General features: G+C 34.0%; 1 protein-coding gene and 1 long non-coding RNA gene across 5 annotated transcripts in view; one reads left to right on the top strand and one right to left on the bottom strand.

Moving 5' to 3' along the window:
- Nucleotides 1-24,766, top strand: part of LOC141385822 (uncharacterized) — a 95,282-nt gene that overhangs the window by 41,592 nt on the left and 28,924 nt on the right. For 2 of the 4 annotated variants that reach the window (XR_015491257.1, XR_015491258.1), the window contains exons 3-6: nt 15,640-15,728; nt 16,262-16,641; nt 17,451-17,592; nt 22,004-22,060. This is a non-coding gene — a long non-coding RNA (uncharacterized LOC141385822). Of the gene's footprint in view, nt 1-15,639; nt 15,729-16,261; nt 16,684-17,450; nt 17,593-22,003; nt 22,061-24,766 lie in introns of those variants that run through there. The other 2 variants (XR_015491259.1, XR_015491256.1) reach the window with 1 other exon arrangement.
- Nucleotides 16,250-24,766, bottom strand: part of tacr1a (tachykinin receptor 1a) — a 52,599-nt gene continuing 44,082 nt past the window's right edge. The window contains 2 exon segments of the mRNA NM_001270478.1: nt 16,250-16,580; nt 16,878-17,074. Coding sequence (NP_001257407.1) covers nt 16,250-16,580; nt 16,878-17,074 — 528 coding nt within the window.

The raw sequence follows: 24,766 nt of genomic DNA, 5'->3' as shown, positions 1-24,766 counted from the left end.
TGGGAAATCTGTGCGGTTAGTTTTATTAGACTGAAAGGGATTGTTACTCAAATGAATTATTAATTCATTAATTTTCCTTCTGCTTAGTCTCTGATTTAACCTGATTTTTACTTTACCATTTAATTAAACCCTTGACATAGAAGATATATTGAAGAATGTTGGAAACATGTAACCACTGACTTTGTGAAACATTTTTCAGAATATTTTATTTTGTGTTCAACAGAACAAAAAAACTGAAACTGTTTTGGAATAAGGTGCTGTTGACACACTTAGAAACAGCTGTGGGCCTTCGTTGCATGGTCTTACAGTGTTTCCGCTCTTATCTAAGCAGATGTTTTAGTGCTCCATCAGTCCTCCTCCAGAGTTACACAGAGATGAATCCCTGGGCCTATATAGTTCTCACTCTTTTATAGAACATGCTTTAAAAAAGTGAGATGATCATGCATTTTAAATGTTGGTCCTAAACTCGCTTTATATCAGACTATCCTCCTCTATTTCCTCCTTCCCCTTACCCCTACCCCTCATTTTGTGCATTCATGTGAAGAAGTAGGGGTGTCCCATATCTCTTTAGCTTGAAGGCGTAGGGCTAAGGGGAAGGGCTAGATTGCCCTTGAAACTGAGATTTTTCAAGACCACACTCGAAATCCAGGGATATAAAAATTACCCAGAACACACAATCCATAACGGCAGCATGGCTGCACACGGAAGTCATGAGATGCACAAATTATATATATTTTTGTTATTATTATGAATTATTTTACAGTAAACAAACTTATGTTTTAATATAATCATAACCACATTTGTGTTTTACCGCCATGCTTAAAAAAAACGCTAAAACAAATTCGCTATCTATAATTCCTAATAACTCCTGTACAGCAGTCCCACAGTATACTTTGACATCTGTCACTCTAATACCCTGTCAGAAAAGTCTAGTGCCTGGCAATGACCCTTTTACAGTGTCTGCTATAATGTTAATGTTCTTTTCTTGTGTTTGATGAATATGGCCAGTGTGTAAAAACACAGTACAGTTACAAGCTTTACACATTATATTATATGGTTATAATAACATGATATTGTTGCCTTCAATGATTTTCTGAAGATCAATACCAAAAAATATTGCAACTGGAATAACTACAGCATTCGCCGTCATCGATATGAAACAAGAGATTGTGATGACATATGATGACGTGTGCAGGTGCTTTAGTGCTGTCCCATTTCTTAGGGGTACATTTTGAAGCCCTTCCCCACTCTGTTTCAAGGGCCAAGGAGAAGGGGTAGGGGTACAAAAATAGAATTGGGATTGGGTCTTGAGTCTTTTAGATCTTCAGCTTAAGCATCTTTGCAGTGTTGATACCTATATCCAATCACACACTATTCTGCTGAGGTTATAAATGCATAATGTAGTTTGTGTCATTACTTTAGCCCTATGTAATTGGAAGGGCCAGACGGAATTTGGGGACAATTTTTTGCTATTTCTGGACATAATTTTGGTAAAAATCTGCGGATTTATGCGGAATGTTTTTGGGAGTATCATAGCTAAAACCTTAACATATGAAAAAAAAGTAATATCTTTTAAAATTGTATCTAATGTCTACAATGCAAATCCAATTAGATCTACTTTATTTGAGTAAATAAAGCAAGTCTCTTATATAATATCTCTACTAAAAGACAGAAAATATTACTTTACAAACTATATTGTAAATAAATCTTACAAACATTTTCATATTAGTCAATAATATTGCTGAAGTTAATTTAAAAACTGAATAAATATGAATTCACACACATTTACACAAGTAAATAAACAGAATCAATGATGAGCTAAAAATCTGCGAAATTCTGCACGCACAGATTCTATATGCACCTAGTAATGGATTGTTTTTTAAATGAATAATTTACACACTATTTTAAAATGTTTGGTGTTGGTGTTACCCTTTATAGCTAAAATCCAGAGTGATTGATGCAAATGATAAAATGTAGTGTGATTATTTCTGTCTTTGAAGTCCCCTTTAGAAAACTCTATTTTCTCTCGCTTTCTATAATTTATTTTCTCTCATTTTTAATAATCCTTGATCACTGGTTTTGTCACTTTTCTTACTGTTCAATCTGATAGTCGTGCTTGCTTTTTACATTTATTTGATTATTTTCTACTTTTTTTCCCCCACTCCTACTGTATATAGAGCACTTTGGTTGTTTTTTATGTGCTTTATAAATAAATATTGTATTGTATTAATTTCTGACCCTGGCATGGTGGGTCTTGTGTGTTTTTAAGCCTGATGCATGTTCACTTGTGACATTGACATGGTCACTGAAGCCCTAAGCATAAACACTGATTCAGCCTGCCTTTAGCTGAGCAAAAATTGAGAGACAGACAAGAAAAGCATGCAAACACAAAACACAGCACACACTCATGATTTTTATAGACTAAAAAAAAGAGAGTTTTATGAAAGATCAGCAGCTCAGCACACTCGCATTTAAAGCAAAAACAACAAATGATGGCATTGATTGTTTATTTTTAAATTGCAGGTAACATTTATGCTTTGACTTACAATAGCGTCTCTATCGGACTCGACTAAACAACTTAAAGGGACATAAGCGACTGGTTTTTCAATACAAACATTTCAAAATGGCACATTTAGGGAAATAATGACATTATTGTCCAATGATGTAACATTTGTAAAATTCAATAACTACACATTTCACCATTTGAGACCGGCAGATAAGCTTCAGAAAGACAAGAATTTGTATTCAGGCACTGATTTGAAAACGCAACTCTTCTTTTTGCAAGAATCAATGTATACATATTTTACCTTTTTAAAAGGAAAATTCACCCACAATGAGAGACTGGATTATTATTATTATTATTTTGTCTTGAAAGATGTTGACATGCCTAGACTTGTTCTGCTTAGAATTAAAATCAATATTTTGCATCTGCAAGGCTGTGAGAGCTGTATGGAGGCACTGTGGTGGAAGACCACTGTCTCCTCTCTTTTACTATTCCACAAAAGTGTCGGGTAAAAGAAATGTAAACATTGTTATAATTCCGAACTGTCCTTGAAGTCACAACCTTGCTGTATTGTAAGAAAACCTTCTCATATAAAGCCCCCGACTTGCTTCGGTATACTCTGAACTCTTCATTAATATTAGCAGGACATCCCATTGTACCATCATGTATTCCAGCTGTCAGTCGAACTCTCTGTGCTTTTTTTTCTCTCCCTTTCCTCAGAGAAATGCAGCTTTTGAATAGAAGACCAAATGCAGAAACAAATAACCCTTCATTTTCTGCCAGCGTTGGAAGATGTAGACATAATAACTACTATTGTTCATTCCTCTTCTTTGTAAAGGCCCAAATTATCTCTGCTTTCATACATTTTTATTTGGCCATTTTCCGCTGCTGTCTATTAAGGCTGAGCTATTAATTTTGGTTTTTTGGTTTTCTCATTCTAATGACTTTCACTCATCAGGCTAAAACGTTTTAAAATCTTAATTACACTTTACTCACATCGCCCCTCATAATAACCAAGAAATTCTTAGTTCAGTGCATTAAATTTAGGGATCTTCCATTTGTTTAAAAATTGTAATACAGGTTAGACATTATTTTCACTTTAAAATGGCCACATAAATGACACTGGTTGGGTTTTACACAGTTGATTTGTGTTGGTACAGCATGAAGGAATTAAGTTACTTATTCGTTTTTACCAATTTTAGTGGATTGAGCATATAATTATTTTTAAAAAATCTCAAAAATTGTGTTGCTTCAACTTATTTTAAGTAAATAGTTTAAACAAACAGACAACACCGTTTTTTGAGTCTACACTATAATTCTTTCGGGGGTTTTGCACAGTTATTATGTGGTGGGGCAACACAAAGAATTTAAGTGGATTGAACATAACTTTTCCCCCCAAAACACTCAAGAATTGTGTTGCTTCAGCTTATCTTGAATAAGTAGTTTAAACAAACAGACAGCAGCATTTTTTAGTGTACACCATAAAAAATGTTGGGTGCAGCACAATTAATTTGTGTTGGGGCAACATGAAGAAATTAAGTCATTAGTTTTTACAAATTTAAGTAGATTGGACATAAAACAATTAAGTTGTCTTCCAAAAAAAAACCTAAAAATCACATTGTTTCAGCTCATTTTAAATAATTAGCTTGAACAAACCGCAAATGTATTTTTTGAGTGTATAGTGAATGACAGACTTGAAATATTCTATTTTTAATTAAAAACAATATTTAGTCTCACAATTAAGGACTTCATCATATTATAACATTTATGTTTAACAGTGCTATTGTATTGTTAGTGTTTAACAGTGACAATATAACTTATTATAAATGTAAAATTAAGATATGTGTGGGTCCCTATATATTCATGCAGTCTTCAAAATTTGACAACCTGTAGCAACTATTCATCATTTTAAAATAATACAAATATTACATTTAAATAAATTGTGAAAGTTTATTTAATCTTCTGGTGCTGTTTGTGTGTCAGTCAAAAATAAAAATAAATGAAACACACCCTTCAACTGCCTGCCCAACCAAATGATTGACCATATTTTGACTGTTTTAAATATTTTTTGGTAAAGTCATTTAAACGATGACTGTTTTTAATAATAGTTAACACTACACAGCATTGTTGGTTTACAAAAAAATCAAACAAATATAATCCTATTGCACTGCTACACTTGATTTTGGTTTTATTGTAAAAGCAACAACAACAACAACAACAACAACAAAAAAACATGTTAAATGAGAATCTGAAATATTTTATGGCATAATTCAAAAATAAAGATGATTTAGTATTAAAAAATGATGATTATGTTTTTAAATTAAATTAAATTAAAATAAAATAAAAAAGTCTTTCACTTCATATTTTTAGATTTTTCATATTATATGTATTAATTCAGGTACTTTTGCCATAAACCAACATATCAACCATTTGGTAGAGGCTAATATTTTAGAAATAATGGGATGTGTTGAAAGTGTGTTTTAACTAACGACATTCTGAGTTAAGTTAAATGCAATCCACAATTTATTTTCTTTATTAACCAGATAAAGGGTTAAAATAACAGTTTATTAGTTAATATGAGTTAATGTATTTACTAACATAATAAAAAAACGATATATTTATTACATTTATTTATTTATCTTTGTTAATTTTAGTTTATGAAAAAAATAAAGTCGTTAATTCATGTTAACTCTCAAAGCATCCACTAATGTTTACAATCACGACTTTGGATTTTAAATTATGATTAATAAAGTTTTGTTCATTCTTGGATGTTATCAAATACATTAACCAAAGGACAATTATTTTAAAGGAAATTGTATTTTTCACTTTCACAAATGAATGTATTATATTGGTTTAATAATGTTTATTATTATTAGTAACTGAACTAAAGTATGCTTGCAATAATTCATTTATAAATGTCTAAACATAAACCTAAAAAAGTCATAATTAAATGAAAACATGTAGAAGTTAACTGCTCAAAAATAATATTATAACACTAAAATACTACTCTCAGATTTAATTTGAAATGTATAATATGCAAAGTGTTTTGCTCAAAAACAAACAATTATATCTCAGAATAATAATAATAATAATAATAATAATAATAATAATATCATTAGTTTCCAATGCAACCTTTGATCTGAAATTAGTATCATAAAGGCCAAATAGCACCATGCAGAGGGTTAAAATGATAAAGCCAACAGCACTGAACATACAACTCTTTCTTTAGTGATTCACTGCAAGTATTCAGAACTTTCTGAAGAAAAGAGGGAGGAAAGCACAGATTGACTGGGACGAACTGTTTCTGACAGCTTTCGTAGAAGCAACAAAGACCAACCCTGCTCGGCAGACGAGGGCACAACTCAACATCTGACCAGACAAACCCAGCAGAATTTCAACGAGACATTGAGAGCATTAGCCTTTATCGGGAGACACAGACTTTTGACTTTCTCTCTCCTTATTAACTTCAGTGGCTCATTTTATGTGTCACAAAGGATTAGCATGATCTGTCCTAACTAGCACAACCTGCTCGCTTTGCTTCATGAATTGAAATGCCAAATGGAGATGTTCAAACTCTTGCCTTCAGAGCAAAACACAGGCCTGAATACAGATACATTAGACAAAGCAGAAGCATATACAGTACATAATAATAAATCCTTTACAAACGGGTACATAAAATGAGAGCAACCTAGCACAGCGGTGAAAGCAGATGTGACTATTCATTATTTTAGTTACAGCTTGGCACATTGGCACAGTTGTTCATGAATGATATCGATGCATGTTCAATCATACAATAAAAACAATCGTATACAATATAGTACAAACACATGTTTTGGAAACCACTGGTAAAATTATTTTGGAAATATTTACATGAAAGCTTGTTAAGCTAACAGGTAACGCAAGCACATAATGTAACTTTCAATAATCATAAAAGTCATTAATACTTTATTTTATATGGTCAATGTATATTTACACATGAAAATATAAATATAGAAATGGACAGTATTTGTCAAAGTTTGCTAATAGTTGAAAGTTTGTTCATGTTTCTTTAGGAAAAAGTACTTTTGCATAAATGCAAGCATTACAAAATACGGTAGGACTGCACCATATTGGAAAAATCTAACATGAAATTTTTCTTCTCAATCAAATTATAATCACAATTTCACTATATTAGTTTCAAAACTATTTGCAAACATTGATTGTTATGATGATTCTGTTGGCAGTGCATATGGATAAAATTTAAGAAACAATCTATAAGCATAGATAAAATTAAATAAACAGCGGTTTATTGTGTTCCGTGGAGTAAGCCTGTGGCGATAGTCAATATATTGACTTATCGCGCGTTATATGAAAATGAGAGCAGTTAACTTTGGTGGAGCAATATATTGTCTATTTTAAATAAAGAAATTTAGTATGATGATGATTAGGCAACATAATATGACAAGCTAAGTTTTTGTTGAACGCACTGCATTCTGCTTTCTGTGGAAGGTGGGGCTTATTCAGCATCTCCATGCATGCTGCGCGCACACATATACAGACAGAGTGTATGCGAGAGATAGAGAGAGCGGACAGTGGAGGTGAGGTCAAGATGTCGTCACTTTGGAATTATAATGAATGATTTTGAAATATTGAGCTTCAAAGTTTTTGCATTCCATAAAGCAAACAATATGTGCGTTACATTTGTTTTTTAAAATAAAAAGTCTTAAAATGTAAACAACTTTAAAAAAAACATCCCAAAATCCCAAAGTTGTCATTTAATAAGAATATGTCAATAACTCATTTTTGACAAAAATGTCAGATAGAACCTTATAATTCTAAGGTGACGATGTGAACCCACTGACTTGTGTTTAGAAACTACAATCAGTTTGGATAAACATGTCACGATGGACTTGGTTCACCTGTGTTCAGCTCTGGTGTGGGCAAATACAAATGTGACAGCGCGAAATGGCACACAGTCACAGACAGTTACTTTTATTTAGCTAAAGAGATGCAGCTGTTAAACACACTCAAAAATACAGAATTTGTTAAAAGAAATTCTGCAAACATTTAACAAACAGGCCTGTCTTGGAATCTGCCTGATTATTAAAAAAATGGCACCTGAGATGCTTTAAACGTCGAGTATTTATTTATTAGTGATATAAGTTATAAAGTGGCAATAATATTGTTTATCTCAATTAATTTGGGTGCAATATATTGCCCAGCAAAAAATAGAAATCGTGACAGCCCTACCGAGGAGTAGTACTGGATTCAGTTATACTGTTAAATTATCACATGTAAAATAATACTGCATATGCTTCATTTTATAAACAAATAAAATTATAATTTTTTTAATTCGTCAAAGTTATAAACGGTACAGTTTCTTAATTCGTCATGCCTTTAAATCTCTCACAGTCAAAGGCCTCAAAAAACACTTGCGAAATGATCCATTATAATAATGTGTATACTTGCGGTGTGACTATTGCGAATGATCACATTGCGATATCGATGCTGAAATGATATTTTGTGCTGCCCTAATAGTAACCGTGTGAAATATTTTTATTTAAAATAACAGTTTAATATAGACCGAATCATTCTAATCATGCTGATTTGCTTTTCTAAAGCTATTTCTGAATATTATTAAAAGTTGTGCTGCTTCATCTTTCTGTGAAAACTGTGTTAAATTAACATTCAGACATTCAGTTTTTTTTTTGTAAATAGGCTACTTCTTTACTGTAAATACTTTTGAATACTTCAATGACTTAATAAAATGGCTGAAACTGACAAATTGACAAACTGATTTATAATTTTATAGAAGATTTTCTTTCAAACAATCACTGTTTTCTTTTTGTTTTGTTTTTCATTAATCTAAAAAGTCAGAAAAGTAAAATGTATCAGGTTTTCTTTCCACAATAAAACATGAAAAATATATGATAACTATAAAAACCATTATTAATAACAGAATAATAATAATGGAGCAGCAAATCAGCATATTAGGATGATTTTTGAAAGATCGTGACAGAGGAGAATTCTACTTTCAGTCACTGCATTAAAGGACATTTTAATATCTATTTACACTAAAAACTTTTAGTTTATATCAAAATATTTGTAAAATATTTTCTATTGTATCTTTGACCAAACAAATGCAGACATTAGTGAGCAGAAGAGACTTATTCCAAAAACATGAACAAACCTAAATGTTTCCAAACATTTGAACTGTACATGTGTATCAAAGTTTACTCTGTATGTAATCATGTCAGCTTAAAGGATCAAATTGTCCTTTAATTCAAAGGGCTGATGCAGAAAGTAAACATAATTAGGAATAAAAAAGGCATAAAACAAAGTGGATACCATAGTGGTACCAGATGGTCTGCATGGCATTCAGAAGAACTTGAAATGTTAATTTTTCAAGATCCCTGATCAGTTGACCTTAACTATAAGTGTGCAGAACTTTAAAAAAACAAAAACAAATAAAGCCCACTGTAACACTGTAAAACAGGCTTTGCAGAGAGATTTTGTTTTTTTTTTCTAATGCAAATGTACACATCAATTAAGCGTGACACTCTTTTCACAAAAAGAACAAATACACATAATATTCACAGCAGCGAATCAGCTCGATGACTTTAAAAAGGTCAGCATTTTGGTGATAAAACCTAAATAATGACTGTTGTTGGCGCAGAAACCAAAATAGCATCAAACTGACTTAAAAATGTCATGCGCCGATTAATGTAGTTAATGGAAGGGTTGCCAAGAATCCTCATGATCAGAGTCTTACAGGACATCTCAAGTCAGTGAAAGCAGCAGTCCAGGCCTCCTGTGCTGGATGGAAATCAAAGCGCATCTTTCTTTCTGAATAACTGATGAACTATAGCAGCTGGACTGGTGTAGAGGTATGTTTAAACACACACACACTCACACACGTGCCATGTTTACGTACGGACGCGAATAATAAGTCTGGGTGAAATTTAGCAGCCATGCAGAATGGAGAGGAATGCCGGTGTGTGTGAGTGTGTGTGTGTGTTTGTGAATGCTTTTACACACAGCTGTTGTCCTCCCCTCTGTGTTCTCTTCTCTGGGGTAATTACTCTGATTATAGAGAGATAGAGCTGATGAGAGCAAACCCTCTTGTGACTGCACACACACACACACACACACACACACACATACACGCCAAAGCACCACAGTTTTTTGTGAATGTGACCACCTATTACTTTCTCTTCTTATTGTTTTATGTTCAAACTAAAAGGACAGGTCAACCAAAAATGAACATTTTGTCACCTCACATGATATTTTATGGAAAACTCTCACACGTTATTATTTTTTTGTCTATACACTATAAAAAAATAAGTCCGTACAACAACAAAAAACATAATCCTTATTTCTTTTCGCTTTTTTTTTTTGTTCACTCAATTTTTGAAAACATCAGCTGCACCAACCTAAAACTATTTGTCAGTAATATAAAAAAACATTCAGTTGGGATAACATAACATTATTAGTTTCCTGGAGAGGCGAACTCATCTGTAACAAAGCTTTTTAAGTTGTGCCAACTCAACATTTTTTGTCGGCAGAACTGCAATGACTGAAGTTGAGTGAACAAACAAAACGTAATCCTTAATCCTTATATCCTTAAACATTTTTTTTCAACTTTAATTGATAGGACAGTAGAGAGTATAGAAAGGGAAATGTGGGGAGAGGAGAAAGGGGAAGGATCAGATTGGACCTGGAGGTGGGAATCGAACTCGAGTCTCCATGAACACTGGAGTGCCATAAGTCGACGCACTAGCCACCACCATTGACGCCGCTGTGTACTTAACTTTTGAAAGCATCAGTTGCACTGACCTAAAATGTCTGAAGTTGAGTGATTAAAAAAAAACTAGGTGTTAAGATATAACACATAGTCCCCCCCCCTCCCCATAACAGGAAAGTAAACCAAAATTATCGAGGTGTTTTGTTCATTTAGCCTACTTTATAAAATTAGTTACAATTATATAAATATTTGTTTTATATTTATAGATTTTTTTGTTTGTTTGTACATTGCTGTTTTAAGGATAGGGATCCACTGTGTTTACATCACTGTGGAAAGGAACTCTCAAGATCAAAGTGACTTCCAATGTAAAGTCAATGGCAGTTTTTTTTATAGTATTTATAGTATTAATTTTATATAGTTTATAGTTTTTTATAAGTTTATGGGACAGTTGCTAGGGTGCCGTAAGTGGTTGCTAGGGTATGGCTAGTAAGTTGAAACGTCATCAGTGATTGGCAGATTGGTAGTCTGAGTTAAATGAGTCCAACCTTAAGTCTGTATGACAGTCTGGCGTAGAGTTACGAGGTCACAAAGCTTGGTCTGATGTTAAGTCAATGGGACTTTTCTGAATTTTCTGGAACAGTTTTTTGGAAAACCATAAGTCGGATCAGTTGGAAAAGATATAGCAACTTAATTTAGTATAGTTTGGAGGTTTGGAGTTAGTTTGGTGGTTGTAGTATGAACAGTCTAGGAGAAGATGCGTTGTTAAAATAGTCTAAGAAGAAGAAAACGGAAGAAGAATAAGTTTAGTTTAACAGTATGTTGGCTTTCTAATGCCACCAAAACTATGTGTTCAAGTGAAAGGGGCAAAAACAGCTACTAGCATAACAAAAGGGTGGTCAATTTGAACAAGACACAAGGATTCAATCTACTATATAACGTGAAGGCAACTGTGATTGTGCACTGCCAAAGGTGCTGCTTTCTGAAAGAGAAGCAAAGTGTGGTTCATTTACTCTTTGAATGAGCTGTCAAACAGTCAGGCACATTCAGATCACAGTCATTTGCGGTCTGAAATATTCTGAACATGTTGCATCATCATAACAAGCCCTCCGCTGCTGTGCGAAAGCTCTGATCCACAAACACGCTCTGGACAGCCGCTCTGTCCAATCATGCTGAGGAACAGAATGTTCCTCCATTTTGGAAAGCGGACACCACTGTTACAATCCTGGTCAAGAACAGCAGCAGGTGTTCACTTCAACCATACCCCCCCCCCCCATCCCTACATCCTTCCTGTAACTTTGAGGAACACCCCCCCCCCCTCCTCACCCTCTTTGTCCCTCAATGGCTTGTACCTCGGTATCATATTTCTGGCTGTGACAGTAACCAGAGAGCTATTTGAAGAGCTAATTTTACTCTACCATTGTCCAGTATGAGTGCAAGTGTATCTACAAGAGAGTAACTACATGGATGCTTCACTACAGTAGTCACCATTCGAAGTGAATCAAAAATTGTCCTTGAGCAAGAATTGGTGTTGTTCAATAGTTTTAGGGTAACTTTGATGAAAGTTGATGACCTTCTTCAAATGTTGACTACTAAATAAGTCCTGCCTAGTAAATATGTTACTGACCAGTCAAACCTCAGCAATAAATTACATTACATTAAATTACACAGTTGACCCATTCCTTAAACATGAATCCACCCTTTAACCTAACCATGCCACTAAACTTGTCCCTTACATTACCTGTATTCCACCTCAATAACACCATAAGTGTTGCGTAATACAACATGATCACAATAAAAAAAGTGCTGGGTCATTTCAGCCAGAATTTCAACTTTGGGTAACACATTGACAAAACCAATGCTTGGATTCACTTTATTTAAATTTATAGGACCAAAATAACCCAAAGATGGGTTTGTCCAAATTAGAATTCATTTTTGTCTAACTAACTCAGCATTTTTGAGTGTACATTGTACATTTTTACTTATGTAAATACCTAGTTAAACATTAACAAAGTTGTAAAATCTCTTTCAATCATAGTTTGGTAAATTGTGTCGAACTCCTGACCCAACTGAGATGCTGCGTTCATGTCATGTTCAAATTACTGTAATTTGGAGATGACAAGAAGTGACCCTTTAATCTCAGGGCTGTTCACATCCTTGAAACTATGTCCAACTAATGCCTGTGTCTGAAATAATCCTCTTTTTTAGGTACTTTCTTAGAATAAATAGTTAGACAAAAAAAGATATTAGCTTCCATATTCTGTAATTCACAGCTGTTTTCTGTTTGTTTGCAGTTGTAAATTGCATTATAGGAGTTTTATTTCTGCTCTGTCCACTTTTGATGATGAAAATTTAACTGTGCAGTTTCAAAAGAGTAACTTTTATTTAAATTTTGGTAGTTTGAGACAAGATAATGTTTAGGAAATAATATATGGAGAAATAAGTCTGTAAAATAACAGAAAATGTAAATAAAAAGTCACTTTAATAAGCTTTTCAACATCAAAAGCTTTCGGGGGAAAGATCAAGGTTTCATAATGTAATTTTATAACATAATCAAGTGAAAAAAAAAAATACTAGATTAGATTAGATGCAAATACTAAAGATCCAAATTAGCCCTATAAAACATAAAACATTTACAAATTTAGCACTGTTTAAAAAAAAAAAAAAAACTCTTAGCAAAGAAAAAGTGGAATTTGTTGTGGTGGGAGAAGCTACTGTGGGCCTTTTTTTATATATATATTAAATGACTTGCGCCTCAGAAACACTATGAATGTGTGGTGGATTTTAGAGGCGTGATACCACTGTTTGGAAACTCAGCCACTCAAGACAGTTCTGAGGTAATAATTCTGAACCACTTTGGTTAAGGAATTTTAGAAAGACCAAAACAACATTTCAGATGTTGTGGAATGTGGTCAGTCTGCTGGTTTGTCCATTAATGCCGTCCCATAAATGCTCGTTGTTGTTATCACATGATCTGTTAAAACAAAATCACATAACTTTTTTGATGCACATCCTAGAATTTATTATTGTTTCCATCATACACTGAACAAAATTATTCATCCTGAATTTAAACACACAAATTTTGTTTAGCAATGTTCAACTTAATTTGTTTGTTTAAATTTAGCCTATTTAAATAGTTAGCAACCACTTACCTTAAAAGTATTTAGTAAATCAAATGAATTATTTGTTTCGGTGTAGTTTATGCACTTTTGTATCAGATAAAAAGTTTATCCTACTCAGCTGTATGCGCACATTTTTAATGTTTTTAAGATTTTCTACATGTCCTTTAAGTAATTTTTCTATGTGAAATTCCAAAATGAGCATAAAACTAATATTAATGATTTAAACACTCAAAGTACTGAAATGCACTCTCAACAGGCCACTTGTCATTTATGTAACCAGCAAAAAGACTCGCCAAACAAAGCAGCATCTTTCGCCAAAAGAATTTGAGTCAGCCTGATAAAAAAATTACCTAGCATATAGCCAGTAGTTAAAAAACACTTTCCACCTTCAATTCCCAGGGCTTTGGAGTCACAGAACCAATATATTTAGTCGACTCTCTCTCCAACTTGTTTCACTAATAAGATAGATAGAGAGTCACAACAATAACTGTGGGATTATGCAACACTAACTATAGATTTGCTACTGAAGAGCAAGGTGGTTGTATGAAACGCAGAATATATTTAGATCAAGTGAGATGCTTAAAAACAGTTGCAATCACGCTATGTTGTAATTATGAGATTAGAAGTTGTAAAAAATATTCCCATTCTCATAGAAGTTGTAGTTACAACTAATAAACTGAATTTTTTAATTTTTTAGATTATAATTATATTGTTTATATATATATTGCGATTATATATTAGGTGAAAACAGTATGTGATAAAAGAAAAATGTCTGTTCAAGAAATATCAAAAAGTGTTTAAAAAAATGGTTCTTTCAAGAGCTGTCCATTGAGAGGTTCTTTGGGGATCCAAAACTGGTTTTCTATGGAAAAACACCCTTTAAAATCTTTAAGAGTGCATAAAAGTCTATTTAGTAGAAAAATAGATGAAATAAGTACCAATAAAGGCATATACATATATAATGTTTTATTTTAGCTAGAATTAAAGCAGTTTTTAATATTTAAAAAAAGTATTTTAATGTCAAAATTATTTGCCCCTTTAAGCTATTTTTTTTTCGATAGTCTAACCTGCCTAGTTAACCTAATTAACCAAGTTAACCCTTTGAATTTCACTTTAAGCTGTATAGAAGTGTCTTAAAATGTATAGTCAAATATTATTTACCCAACTTAATGCCATCATGGAAAAGTTAAAATAAATCAGTTATTAGAAATGAGTTATTAAAACTATTATGTTTAGAAATATGTTGTGTCTTCTCTCCATTAAACATAAATTGGGGGACAAAAATAAACAGCTAATAATTCTTCAACTGACTTCAACTGAGTTGAAGCATTTGAGAAACAGAATATTAAATAGCTTATTTTTTCTACTGCGAGCTGATTGGATGTAGTAAAGTGGGATTTCATTCAGAAAGATGGCAAAAGAGTTTTAGAAGAGTTATTACAACCTAACAGACTCCTCTTGCTCACCATTTTTGTTTGTTGCCAAAACTGACAGTTGGAGGGGCGCGGTTAAATATGTTAGCCACGCCCAATAGCTGAAATATACACAATCTGACAATTTACTGAAAAAAAAACAACTATAATAGAAAGTGAATTTTCAAATTTCAATTAAAGATTAGAACAAACTTAATGACAGATGAATTGTTCCCCACAGAACTAGCAATCTGAGCTAACAAATTCCATGTTTATTTTTTGTTTAAGTGTACTCTAGAATTGACTCTGAAAACCTACAACTGAACTAACTTGTGTTTGTTAGTTTTCAGACGGTTGCGTTTCTCACGTGCAGTCAAGTCAAAATCACTGAGGAATTTTAAAAAATCAATAAAAAACACATCACTTCATGACCTCATTTTACAATGCTCATTTTCAGTTCATTCCTACAAGATAATAATGTAAAGCCTGTCTACAGCAGCAACAGTAATTAAGGGGCAGAGCTTAGTAAAGATTCAGGTATGAAAAGAACAAACAAATGAAGAAATCTAAAAATGAAATAAAGGCAAGCAGGCAGGGGAGATAAAAGAAAAAAAAAGTTCAAATATTTTCTGCACATCCCATTTCTTCCACATTCTTCAGGGCAGCAAAAAATCATAGCATTCAGAGCTTTCACCGACATCTATTTGTATTTCCAGGCACACCATTTAAAGTCATTCAATACTGTTCTATATATTAGCCTGTCGAGCTACATAGGTATATTGGCAAATGACATAGTTCATGTTCATTTCACATGCTGGATCGTTGCTCTAACTGAACTATAGTATAAGCTTTGGCCACTGTGATTTTCTTTTCTTTTTTCAGACAGTTTAGAGCATTTGAAGGCAGGAGGTGCTTGCAAAGGAAAATACTGTGTGAAGTCTGCAATATATTCTGCACCTGTGCAGAAGCAGGTAAAGAAACAACATGTGCCCAGAAATCATTTTAGCCATTGTGTGGAGGCTTGGGGGATTAAGCAGGGAACGCAACTCTGATATGTCTTAACCTATTCCTGTCATGTAGATGCATTTCTATTATAGTGAACTAAAAGACAAACTTAGTGGTCATATTCAGTATATATACAATGTAATGACTCTTTGTTCCACTGAATGTAAACATTTAAAAATATCTGCGGGATCAATAAAGCAAGCTCCTAATACTGTACACGTCAGCACAATGCCATATGTCATTTACATCACTTTGGTAAGAAAGCATTTCCCAAACAAAATCAATCGAAATGTTCCTCTAATTATAATTATAAACCTAATGAATAGAATGTGAGAAGAATGAAAGATGATGGATAGCTCCAAATTAAAAACACTTAGCGTGTGTGTACTCAACCAGCTTCAAAACGCATTTACACTGCCGTTTAGAGGATACATCAATCAATTAAGCGTGGTTGGCATTCGTTTTCCATGACTGTGTTTCTCCGCTCTCATTCCTGTAGGTTATTACTGGAGTAGAAGCTGGAGGTCTCCGACACGGTTTTGGAGATGCTGCGAGAGGATGAGCCATTGGAGGTGAACTCTCTGGACGGGCTGCGAGCTGCTGGCTTCACAGCAGCCCCTCTGACGCTCCCGAATGTGACCTTATGGCCGTCTTCACTAGGCTGCATCACGCAGGACACACTGGTTTCCATGCGGCTGGCCCTGTACAGACTTGTCTGGGTTTGAAGGTAGCGAGTGGACTTGAGCTCTAGACCCTCGTAGGACCCTTCAGGGACGCAGGGACAGCAGCGGAAAGCTTGTTTAAATCCGGCTCGAAACCTGAGGAGATGATCGGGAATGTTGGAGAAGAACAGATGTGATGATGCTGATAGGTTTAAAGGTGGAAATTGACTAGTGTATTAAAGCTTTGTTGTCTATCAAAGGCTTTTGTGATGGATTTTCAACATCCGAGTGAAACCGGGATAGATTAGAGAAAAATACATCACAGCTTTAGACTGCTTTCTCTGGTACAAAGATGGATCATTTGGAACAATAATGATATTACAGCAAATTTCAGCTGGAGTCAGGAAAGAGCTAGATGTGTGTGCCAATTACTGTATTTTCAGGTGAAATTACCTGTCATTGAGGCAGCAGTAGATAATGGGGTTGTACATGGTGGAGCTCATTGCCAGCCACATGATAGTCAGATAGACCTGCTGAATGAAGGTGTGCTCGAACAGGTGTGGGTAGAATTGGTGGATCAGGAAATAGACATGATAGGGAAGCCAGCAGACGGCGAACGTACACACCACCACAATCATCATCTTCACCACCTGAAGGTCGGGGAAGAAGAGAGAGATCTTCAATAACGGTTATGCTTTATGCCTATAAATACCGTCTTTTTGACATTCGGGCTGATTTCCTGGGCTTCGCATGCTGCCCACATTGTACCAAAGTTGGCAGAATGCTGACAGACATAATGTCCCTTAACAATTTTTTTTCGACAGCTTTCGGGTGGTGGTTTTAAGCCTCCGCCAGAAAGCAGCTTGCAAATATTGTCATCAAAAGTGACAATACAATGCAGAAATTGGAGAGCTAACACTGTGTGATGTGCAGGAGCCATTAACCAAAAAGCCAAACTTCAACTGAAGTTAATTACGTTTTCTGGGTCATTTGTTTCTCTGCTAAAATGTTTTTCTTTTATTTCAGGTACCTGTAATGTGAAGAGACAGTTACTGAGGCTTATGCAGGTTGATTTCCCCGAAAGATATAATGATTTGTGGCAGCCTGACATATTTAGCCAGCTTCATGAGATTAGGAGGTACTTGTGAGGCTGAAAATGGATGGCAGGGTGAGTATTTAGGAACCTGTATCATTTATTGAGACATAGAAATGCAAACTTTAGCTTTAAATGGACACTCATTTGTCATTGATAAAAATATGTTGTAAATAAATAAATAAACAGCCATATTAGTTTCCTAATAAAATCTGTTTTTATTTTATATGGAGCAAGATGTCTCAGGAAGGTCGGCATGTTCAGGTCACATGATAAGAACAATATCACTGAAAAAAGTGTTGCATGCAGAACTGTTGCAAACAATTTATTTGTGTTGAATTTAAACAAACAAATTATGTTTAATAATGTTCAACTTAGTGTGTTGGTTTAAACTCAACACAAATAATTTGTTTACAACCACTTAACGTAAAAAAATTGAGTAAATCCAAGGAATCATCTTTGAATAATTTTTTTTTAGTGTACTGGGGTCCAACTTTATATTAAAGGTCCCATGAAGTGTTTTGAAATAAGCATTATATTCAATGTTTGACGTAATCTCTACCAAAACACATAGCTCCTCCTCTTTTTAAAAACAGCCAATAGTGTTTTGTTTTATCACAGCTCTGCCAGTGAGAGTGGTTGAGCTCAAGCGCATCAAATGAAAAGCAAATGTGAAGCATCTTAAAGGGGGTGGGGCATGTCAGATACTAGAGAGCATTTGATTGGTTATGATGTGATGAAGTGTGGGTTTACGTGAATAAAATCGGTGGTCCATTTGGGCGGAAATGACAAACTGCAAGCTTTACATGTTTATATCAGTTTATATCTTCTAAATGCAAGCTTTGTCATGGTTTTGGGGCACACTAGATTATTGATTTCCTAAAAATGCACAATACTGAAACTAACATCTAAAAAATGTTTCATTTAAAGTAAACTTTAAGTGGTACTTGCATTTAATTTAAAAGTTTGGTACAATGCAGCTATTTTTGAATTTATTTAATTGAATTATGAGCGTAAATGTTTTTACATTGGATATGCATATAATTACATTCATATTTACACAGTTGACCTATACCTTATACCTAAACATTTGCCCATTCTTAAACTTACCCACCCTAAACCACCCAACTGGTCCCTAAACTTACCTGTATTCCACCTTAACAGCACCATTAGTATTGCGCAATATAATATGTACACAATAAAAAAGTGCTGGGTTATTTTCAGCCCAATTTTGGGCAACATATTGACATAACCAATGCTTGGATTTATTTTATTTAAATTTATAAGACCACAATTAACTCAAAGTTGGGTTTGTCTATATTTTAATCCAACTTTTGCTGAACTAACCCAGCATTTTTTAGTATACATTGTAGGGGTGTCTAGATCCGACGTGATCGGAAATCAGGCCTTCGGGTTAAATGCCAGCAAAGTAGAACATGGAAGCAGCTTGAAGCTGAAAGTGCGAGTATGATTGCAGTCTGGAGATATTATAAAGTTGATGATGACAACATTTCTCTAGCAAACTGTGAGATATGTAAACTTGTTAAGTTGAGGTGCTATTTGTTTTTATATTATATATATTTTTATATTTACTGTTGCACTGAAGTCCAAAAAGGAAGAATTTGTTATTTATTACTTGATTGTTCAAGCTACCTCACAGAAGTGCTCTGTTTGTTTACAGAGTTGTTGAATGTTGAATAAGGTCAATTAAATAAAAAAATAAGGAACATCCCAGATCTGATTCTTTGCTCTTCTTTATTATTTTTTTATGTATTATAGAAGTATCGGATTGGGTTTCGGTATCGGTAGATCCTCAAAATCAAATGACTCAGACTCAAGGGCAAAAAAAACCTGATCGGGACATCCCTAGTACATTGTACTTATTTTGCTGATGTAAATACCTAGTAGTTAACTAGGTAGGACCAACAAGATCTCCCAAACTGCATGAAGGTTGTGCTTCATATAATAATTTTCAGATCTGGACTCTAAAGGCAAATTTACACTGCACTGACAAACTGCAACCAGCAGGCCATTGTGCATATTTGTTGGACTTTGTAGGATTAGCTTGTTTCCTTTGTCAGCGTCTGTTGGCACTGAAGTTTGTTTTTGAAAGTTGAAGTTTGGTCTGTGAAGTGATGTACTGTAATCTGGAGCTCATTGATCAGCGTCTGTCTTAGTTAGTTTAGACAGTTTAGTCTTAGTTAGGAATTAGTTTCAAAACACAAACTGGGCTTCATTTAGTCCACAAAAACTTTTCTGGTTAGTTATGCTAATGTGCATCTACAAGCATAGGCAACATAATCTTCTACTGAGGGACAAGAGCATTGCAATTTATCCCATTTATTGAGAGTGAGAACTACGCATTTCTACAGTAACTGTAATCCATGCTGTGTTTTAATATGTTAAACGTAACACCCATGAGCTCAAAGTATATTTAAGGTGTGTTTATGCATGGTTTGAATGTGACAAATTTTGTCATCAGTAGTTTACTGTAACTGTGCTTTAAAAATGTTTGCACTTGTGTGAACACTACTGTTGTTTCACAGTCAGAAAAGAAACAGAACAACAATAAACTACTGAGAATAGCAATACTAACTTATCACATTCATGTGGATACCAGTGCACACTGAAAAAATGTGTTGATGTCAAAATTAAATGATCACACTCAAAACGGAAGAGTCTAGTGTGGATAAAAATATTGCTAAATTAAAGATGAAATTAAAGATACACATCTATACACAAGTCTAAATAAAGTAGGGAAATAAAAAAGAATTTTGTCAGTGGACAGAAGAATCTGAAGCAGAGATGCCTAAAATAGGGCCTGCAGGCCAAAGTTGGTCCATTGTAACCTTTGATTCGGCTCACAAAATGACCAGAGATTGTCATTTCTAATTTAAAATAACCTTTTTGTTTGTTTGTTTGTTTGTTTTATTGCTAAGCTACAAAAAGCCAACTGAAATTAAATGTTTCATTTAAATGTTAATTGCAAATTTGTAAATAAATACTTTGTAACAATGTAAATACTGTCACTCGACAGATTGGGGACAATGCAAAAGACAAAATCAGGTGCAGATTGAGTATATCTCCATTCTGTTATAAATTAGATTTGTTTTTGCAGCAATAAGTTCATTATAAAATGTAAAAAATACATATACTGTATTAGTTAATATAAAGTAATGTTTTCCAATGAATTAGGAAGTACCCATGGCAGCTATATGTACCTTCAGCCCAGTAGTCTCAATTTAGTTTTTGGCCATTTATAAGAAAAAGTTTGGGCACCCCTGATCTAAAGAACACTGTCCATGTCATGTAGGAAATCATTTTTAGGACTTTGTGGTGGATGCTAGAATGAAGAGATAATTAGGCTCATCCTAATATCTTGAGATTTGTATGAGTTGAAGAACGAATAGGTATAGTAAAGCATAATGTAAAAAATATTGCAAAATTATTGTCAAATCACAATTATTTTTTGCAAAAAATAGGTTTTAGTCAGTATTATTGCACTGAAGTTTAGCACAAACTTACATGCAGAAGCTCATGCACTTGTGGAAGTAAAATTTGAATATTTTCATGACTTTCTAACATTTACAGATGTAGAATATGCCTGTAAATTGTAAGTTATATTAAATGTAAGTCAAACACTAAAGAGCACAAGTAATTTGTCAACAGCATATATCTGTCAGGGCATCTACCTTCAATTTCTTAAAGGTATAGTTCACCCAAAAATCTATATTTTGTCATCATTAACTCACCCAGAGAAGATTTTTAGAAGAAAGTGTCACTGTTCTGTTGGTTATGTATTTTCTGTGCTTGTGGCAGAGCTGTCTAGTCTTGTTTAACCTGATGCCATAAAAGCAACATGCTGCATCTGACGCTATTCATAATCACCTCAGGGGTCAAAAAAAAATCGAAGATTGTTGGCTTTTTATTTGCATGTTTTTTAATGATTATTATTAACTTGTTGGCGTCCGGGTGGCACAGTGGGTAGAACGATTGCCTCACAGCAAGTCCGTAGTGTATGTGTGGGAATGTAAGTGTGTATGGGTGTTTCCCAATGATGGGTTGCAGCTGGAAGGGCATGCTCTGCGTAAAATATATGCTGAATAATTTGGGGGCTCATTCTGCTGTGCCCCCCCCCCCCCCCCCCCATTACTAAAGCCGAAAAGAAAATGAATGATTGAATATTAACATGTTGACAATGTTACTATTAACTACTATTTTGTTCTTCTGTAGGTTATAGATAAAATGGTTATTCTAATAGTTTAATCAAATGAATTAGATGTTTGGAAATCGCCAAGGGACCCCTCCCTATTGTCCCGCGACCCTCACTTTGGGAACCACTGTTCTAACGTTTGTCTAAAAAATATATATATAATTTGGACAACAAAAAAACTAAATGACCAAGTTCACCTTTAAATTGTAATATAATAATCTAATAAATGTATTACATTTAAGTTTTTGAGTTGTAACTGTTGTTCTTCCACAGATAAAGCTGCCTTATGAATGCTTTCTATAAGCTGCATCTTTTCTACATCTGTGAAAGGTAGGTCAGCTCCATTTAACTACCTTTTGCTCTACAACACTGGAAATTCCTGATCAGCATACAGCTTGAAGTGGGCCTGAAATTAGCATGAAAAGCGCCATATGACACACTCCACCAGAAGCCAGAGCATGTAGTAGCGAATCACTCAGTCACCAGCAGACTGTCAGAGCTTTCTTTGATGTTTATGAATCTCAAAAGGAAAACGAGGCCACATACAGACGCTCAGAGGTAGTACTGATGTCACATTGTGTCATCATAAGTACCAGCGGAGTGTGCTGAGAAAACATTTTGGGTGAAGATTGTGATGCCACAAAGCTGACTGCACCTATTGTCTTTTGTCACTAATTGTTTTGTTTTGGTGCATCAGTCTTTCATAGTATTTAATATCTAAAACCACTGTCTACAATCAACATAATTTTCTTTCAAGGTTTATTTTAGATGAATAATCAGTAGAACAAAACAGAAAAGTTTTATTGCCGCCTCCAGTCTGTTTTAATCAGTTTCAAAGCACTTTTTTCATTGATTTACATTAATTATATTGACATTAGCCAGTGTAGATTCTTGTAAAATGCACATATTCCAATTATAACTCATTTTTTTCCTGTCTCTCTGGCATACTTAATTCAGATTGATCAACTGTGACATTTCAAGATATGTTATTCACCGATAACAACCTAGAAAATCAAATAAGACCTATAAAAACTAACAACACAGCCTCATCCGGCTCCTGAAAATCATTTTGATCATTAGTGAAAATGTATTAAATCTGTCACTTGACTCTTCTTTATTGGTTGGTGCCAATTAGCAACTAAAAATTAATTATAATAATTAGGTTAGTGTAAGGTAAATGTAGATTTTCCCTTATGGAAAGTCTATTTCTACTTCTTTATTAATTCCATTTGGAATTACGTGGAATAAAATGAAACAAATTGTATATTTCATCAGGTATTACCTGTTTAACTCGTAACCTGTTCAATATATTGAATTGTTTTTAAAAACAAAATTATTGATCACCAATAAAGTAATAAATGACAAGACAACTAGACTTTTTTAATGAGCCTGGACAGTACATCAAGCTATTAGGTATAAACAAAAAGTATAGAGGAAGTTTTGGATTGCATAGAGAAGGTGAAATAAATATAAGATTATTCAATCAAGAAGCATATTTGATCTATAAAATTAGTTCCCTCCCTAATAATGGCTAGATGAATGAGAAACAGCACTGTAAAAAATAATGGCTTTTACACAATTCACATTCTTTTACACAACATATTGTCCCAACACTAGGCGATTATTTATTCATTCATTCATTTTCCTCCAGCTTTGTCCCTTTATTCATCTGGGGTCGCCACAGCAGAATGAACCGCTAACATTTCCAGCATATGTTTTACACAGCGGATGTAACATGAACGGATGAATGAAGTGAACTCAACATAAAAGTTATCCCCAAAAACTCAAGAATTGAGTTGTTTCAGCTAATTTTAAATATGTAGTTTGAACAAGGAGCAAATGAATTTGTTGATATTGAGATTAGATTTTTCTGTTTTTGATGTTTCTGATAGATGATTCTGTTTTCCTTTAATGAGCTAGAATTGGTCAAATCTAGTCTTTAAGTTCACAGCAAGTCTTTATATTGTCTGCAGTAAATCTTGAGGAGCAACAATATAAATAGCATTGATTATTCATTTCATGATGTTTTAGTTTTAGTACTTTCCATTGTTCGTAAATTTTCAACCCAGGCTCATTCTGAAAACGAACCACTATATACATTTCTGGAGAGCACCAAATACATCCCATGAGCTATGTTTTATTTGTGCATTGTTTGTTTTCGCGAAACCACCAGAGGCTGTTATGTACGCTTTTTGAGATCTCAAATTTCTCTCGTGAGTGCCATTCATGCTTGCTGTTCTCACAAAAATCCACCAGAGATTTTTGTCGACTTTATGACTGAATGACTGACTGACTGATCAATCGACTGACCCACCCTCCTTCTCTTAACCCAACCGTGTTTTCAAAATCCCCGATTGACCTGGCCAACCACTTCCCTAAATCCAACCGACATCTTTTAAAAGCAATCCAGAAAAAGAAAATTCCTCATCGAATTTTTATAACATTTTCAGATTTTACCAAATTCTCACTCTGTTATTTACTTATTTATTTATTTTTTGGCTTCTGTTTTTGATATACTTTCTGGAACTGTTATTTACTGGACTTGAACCTGTCATCTGTGTCTCAAGTCTGCCGACGTACATGACGAGGTCTATACGGAGGTAAGCAGTCGCTGTTGGCTAAAATCGAAAAGGATCAGCATCATAGTGCCCCGTAGCGTTCATTTTAAAGATGAAATGCAGCCATACTTACTTCTGGCTAAATCATTTGCAATCTCCAGAAATGTATATAGGGCTACATTTTCAGAATGAGCCTAAGTTGTACATTTTAATTCAGATGGCAGAACTAAACTCTTTGTTGAACTGTAAATTGTAAATTTGAGAGGAATCTAAAACACGTGATAACCACGAGTATATTATTCAATGAATTGTTTTGTGACAAATAAAAATTGCCCCACATTTCAATGAATACATGTGTTTTGTGTAAATTTACACTGGCTAAATGATCAAATAGTTGATCCAAAAATGTACATTTAAACAAATTCATCATTTACTCTCCCTTCACTTATTCAAAACCTATTTGATTTTCTTTCTTCTG

This window comes from Danio rerio, chromosome 5 (genome assembly GCF_052040795.2).
Source record: "Danio rerio strain M-AB ecotype USA chromosome 5, GRCz13ab, whole genome shotgun sequence".
In the NCBI taxonomy this organism is placed as follows: Eukaryota; Metazoa; Chordata; class Actinopteri; order Cypriniformes; family Danionidae; genus Danio; species Danio rerio.
This window is presented reverse-complemented; position numbering and strand designations above follow the sequence as displayed.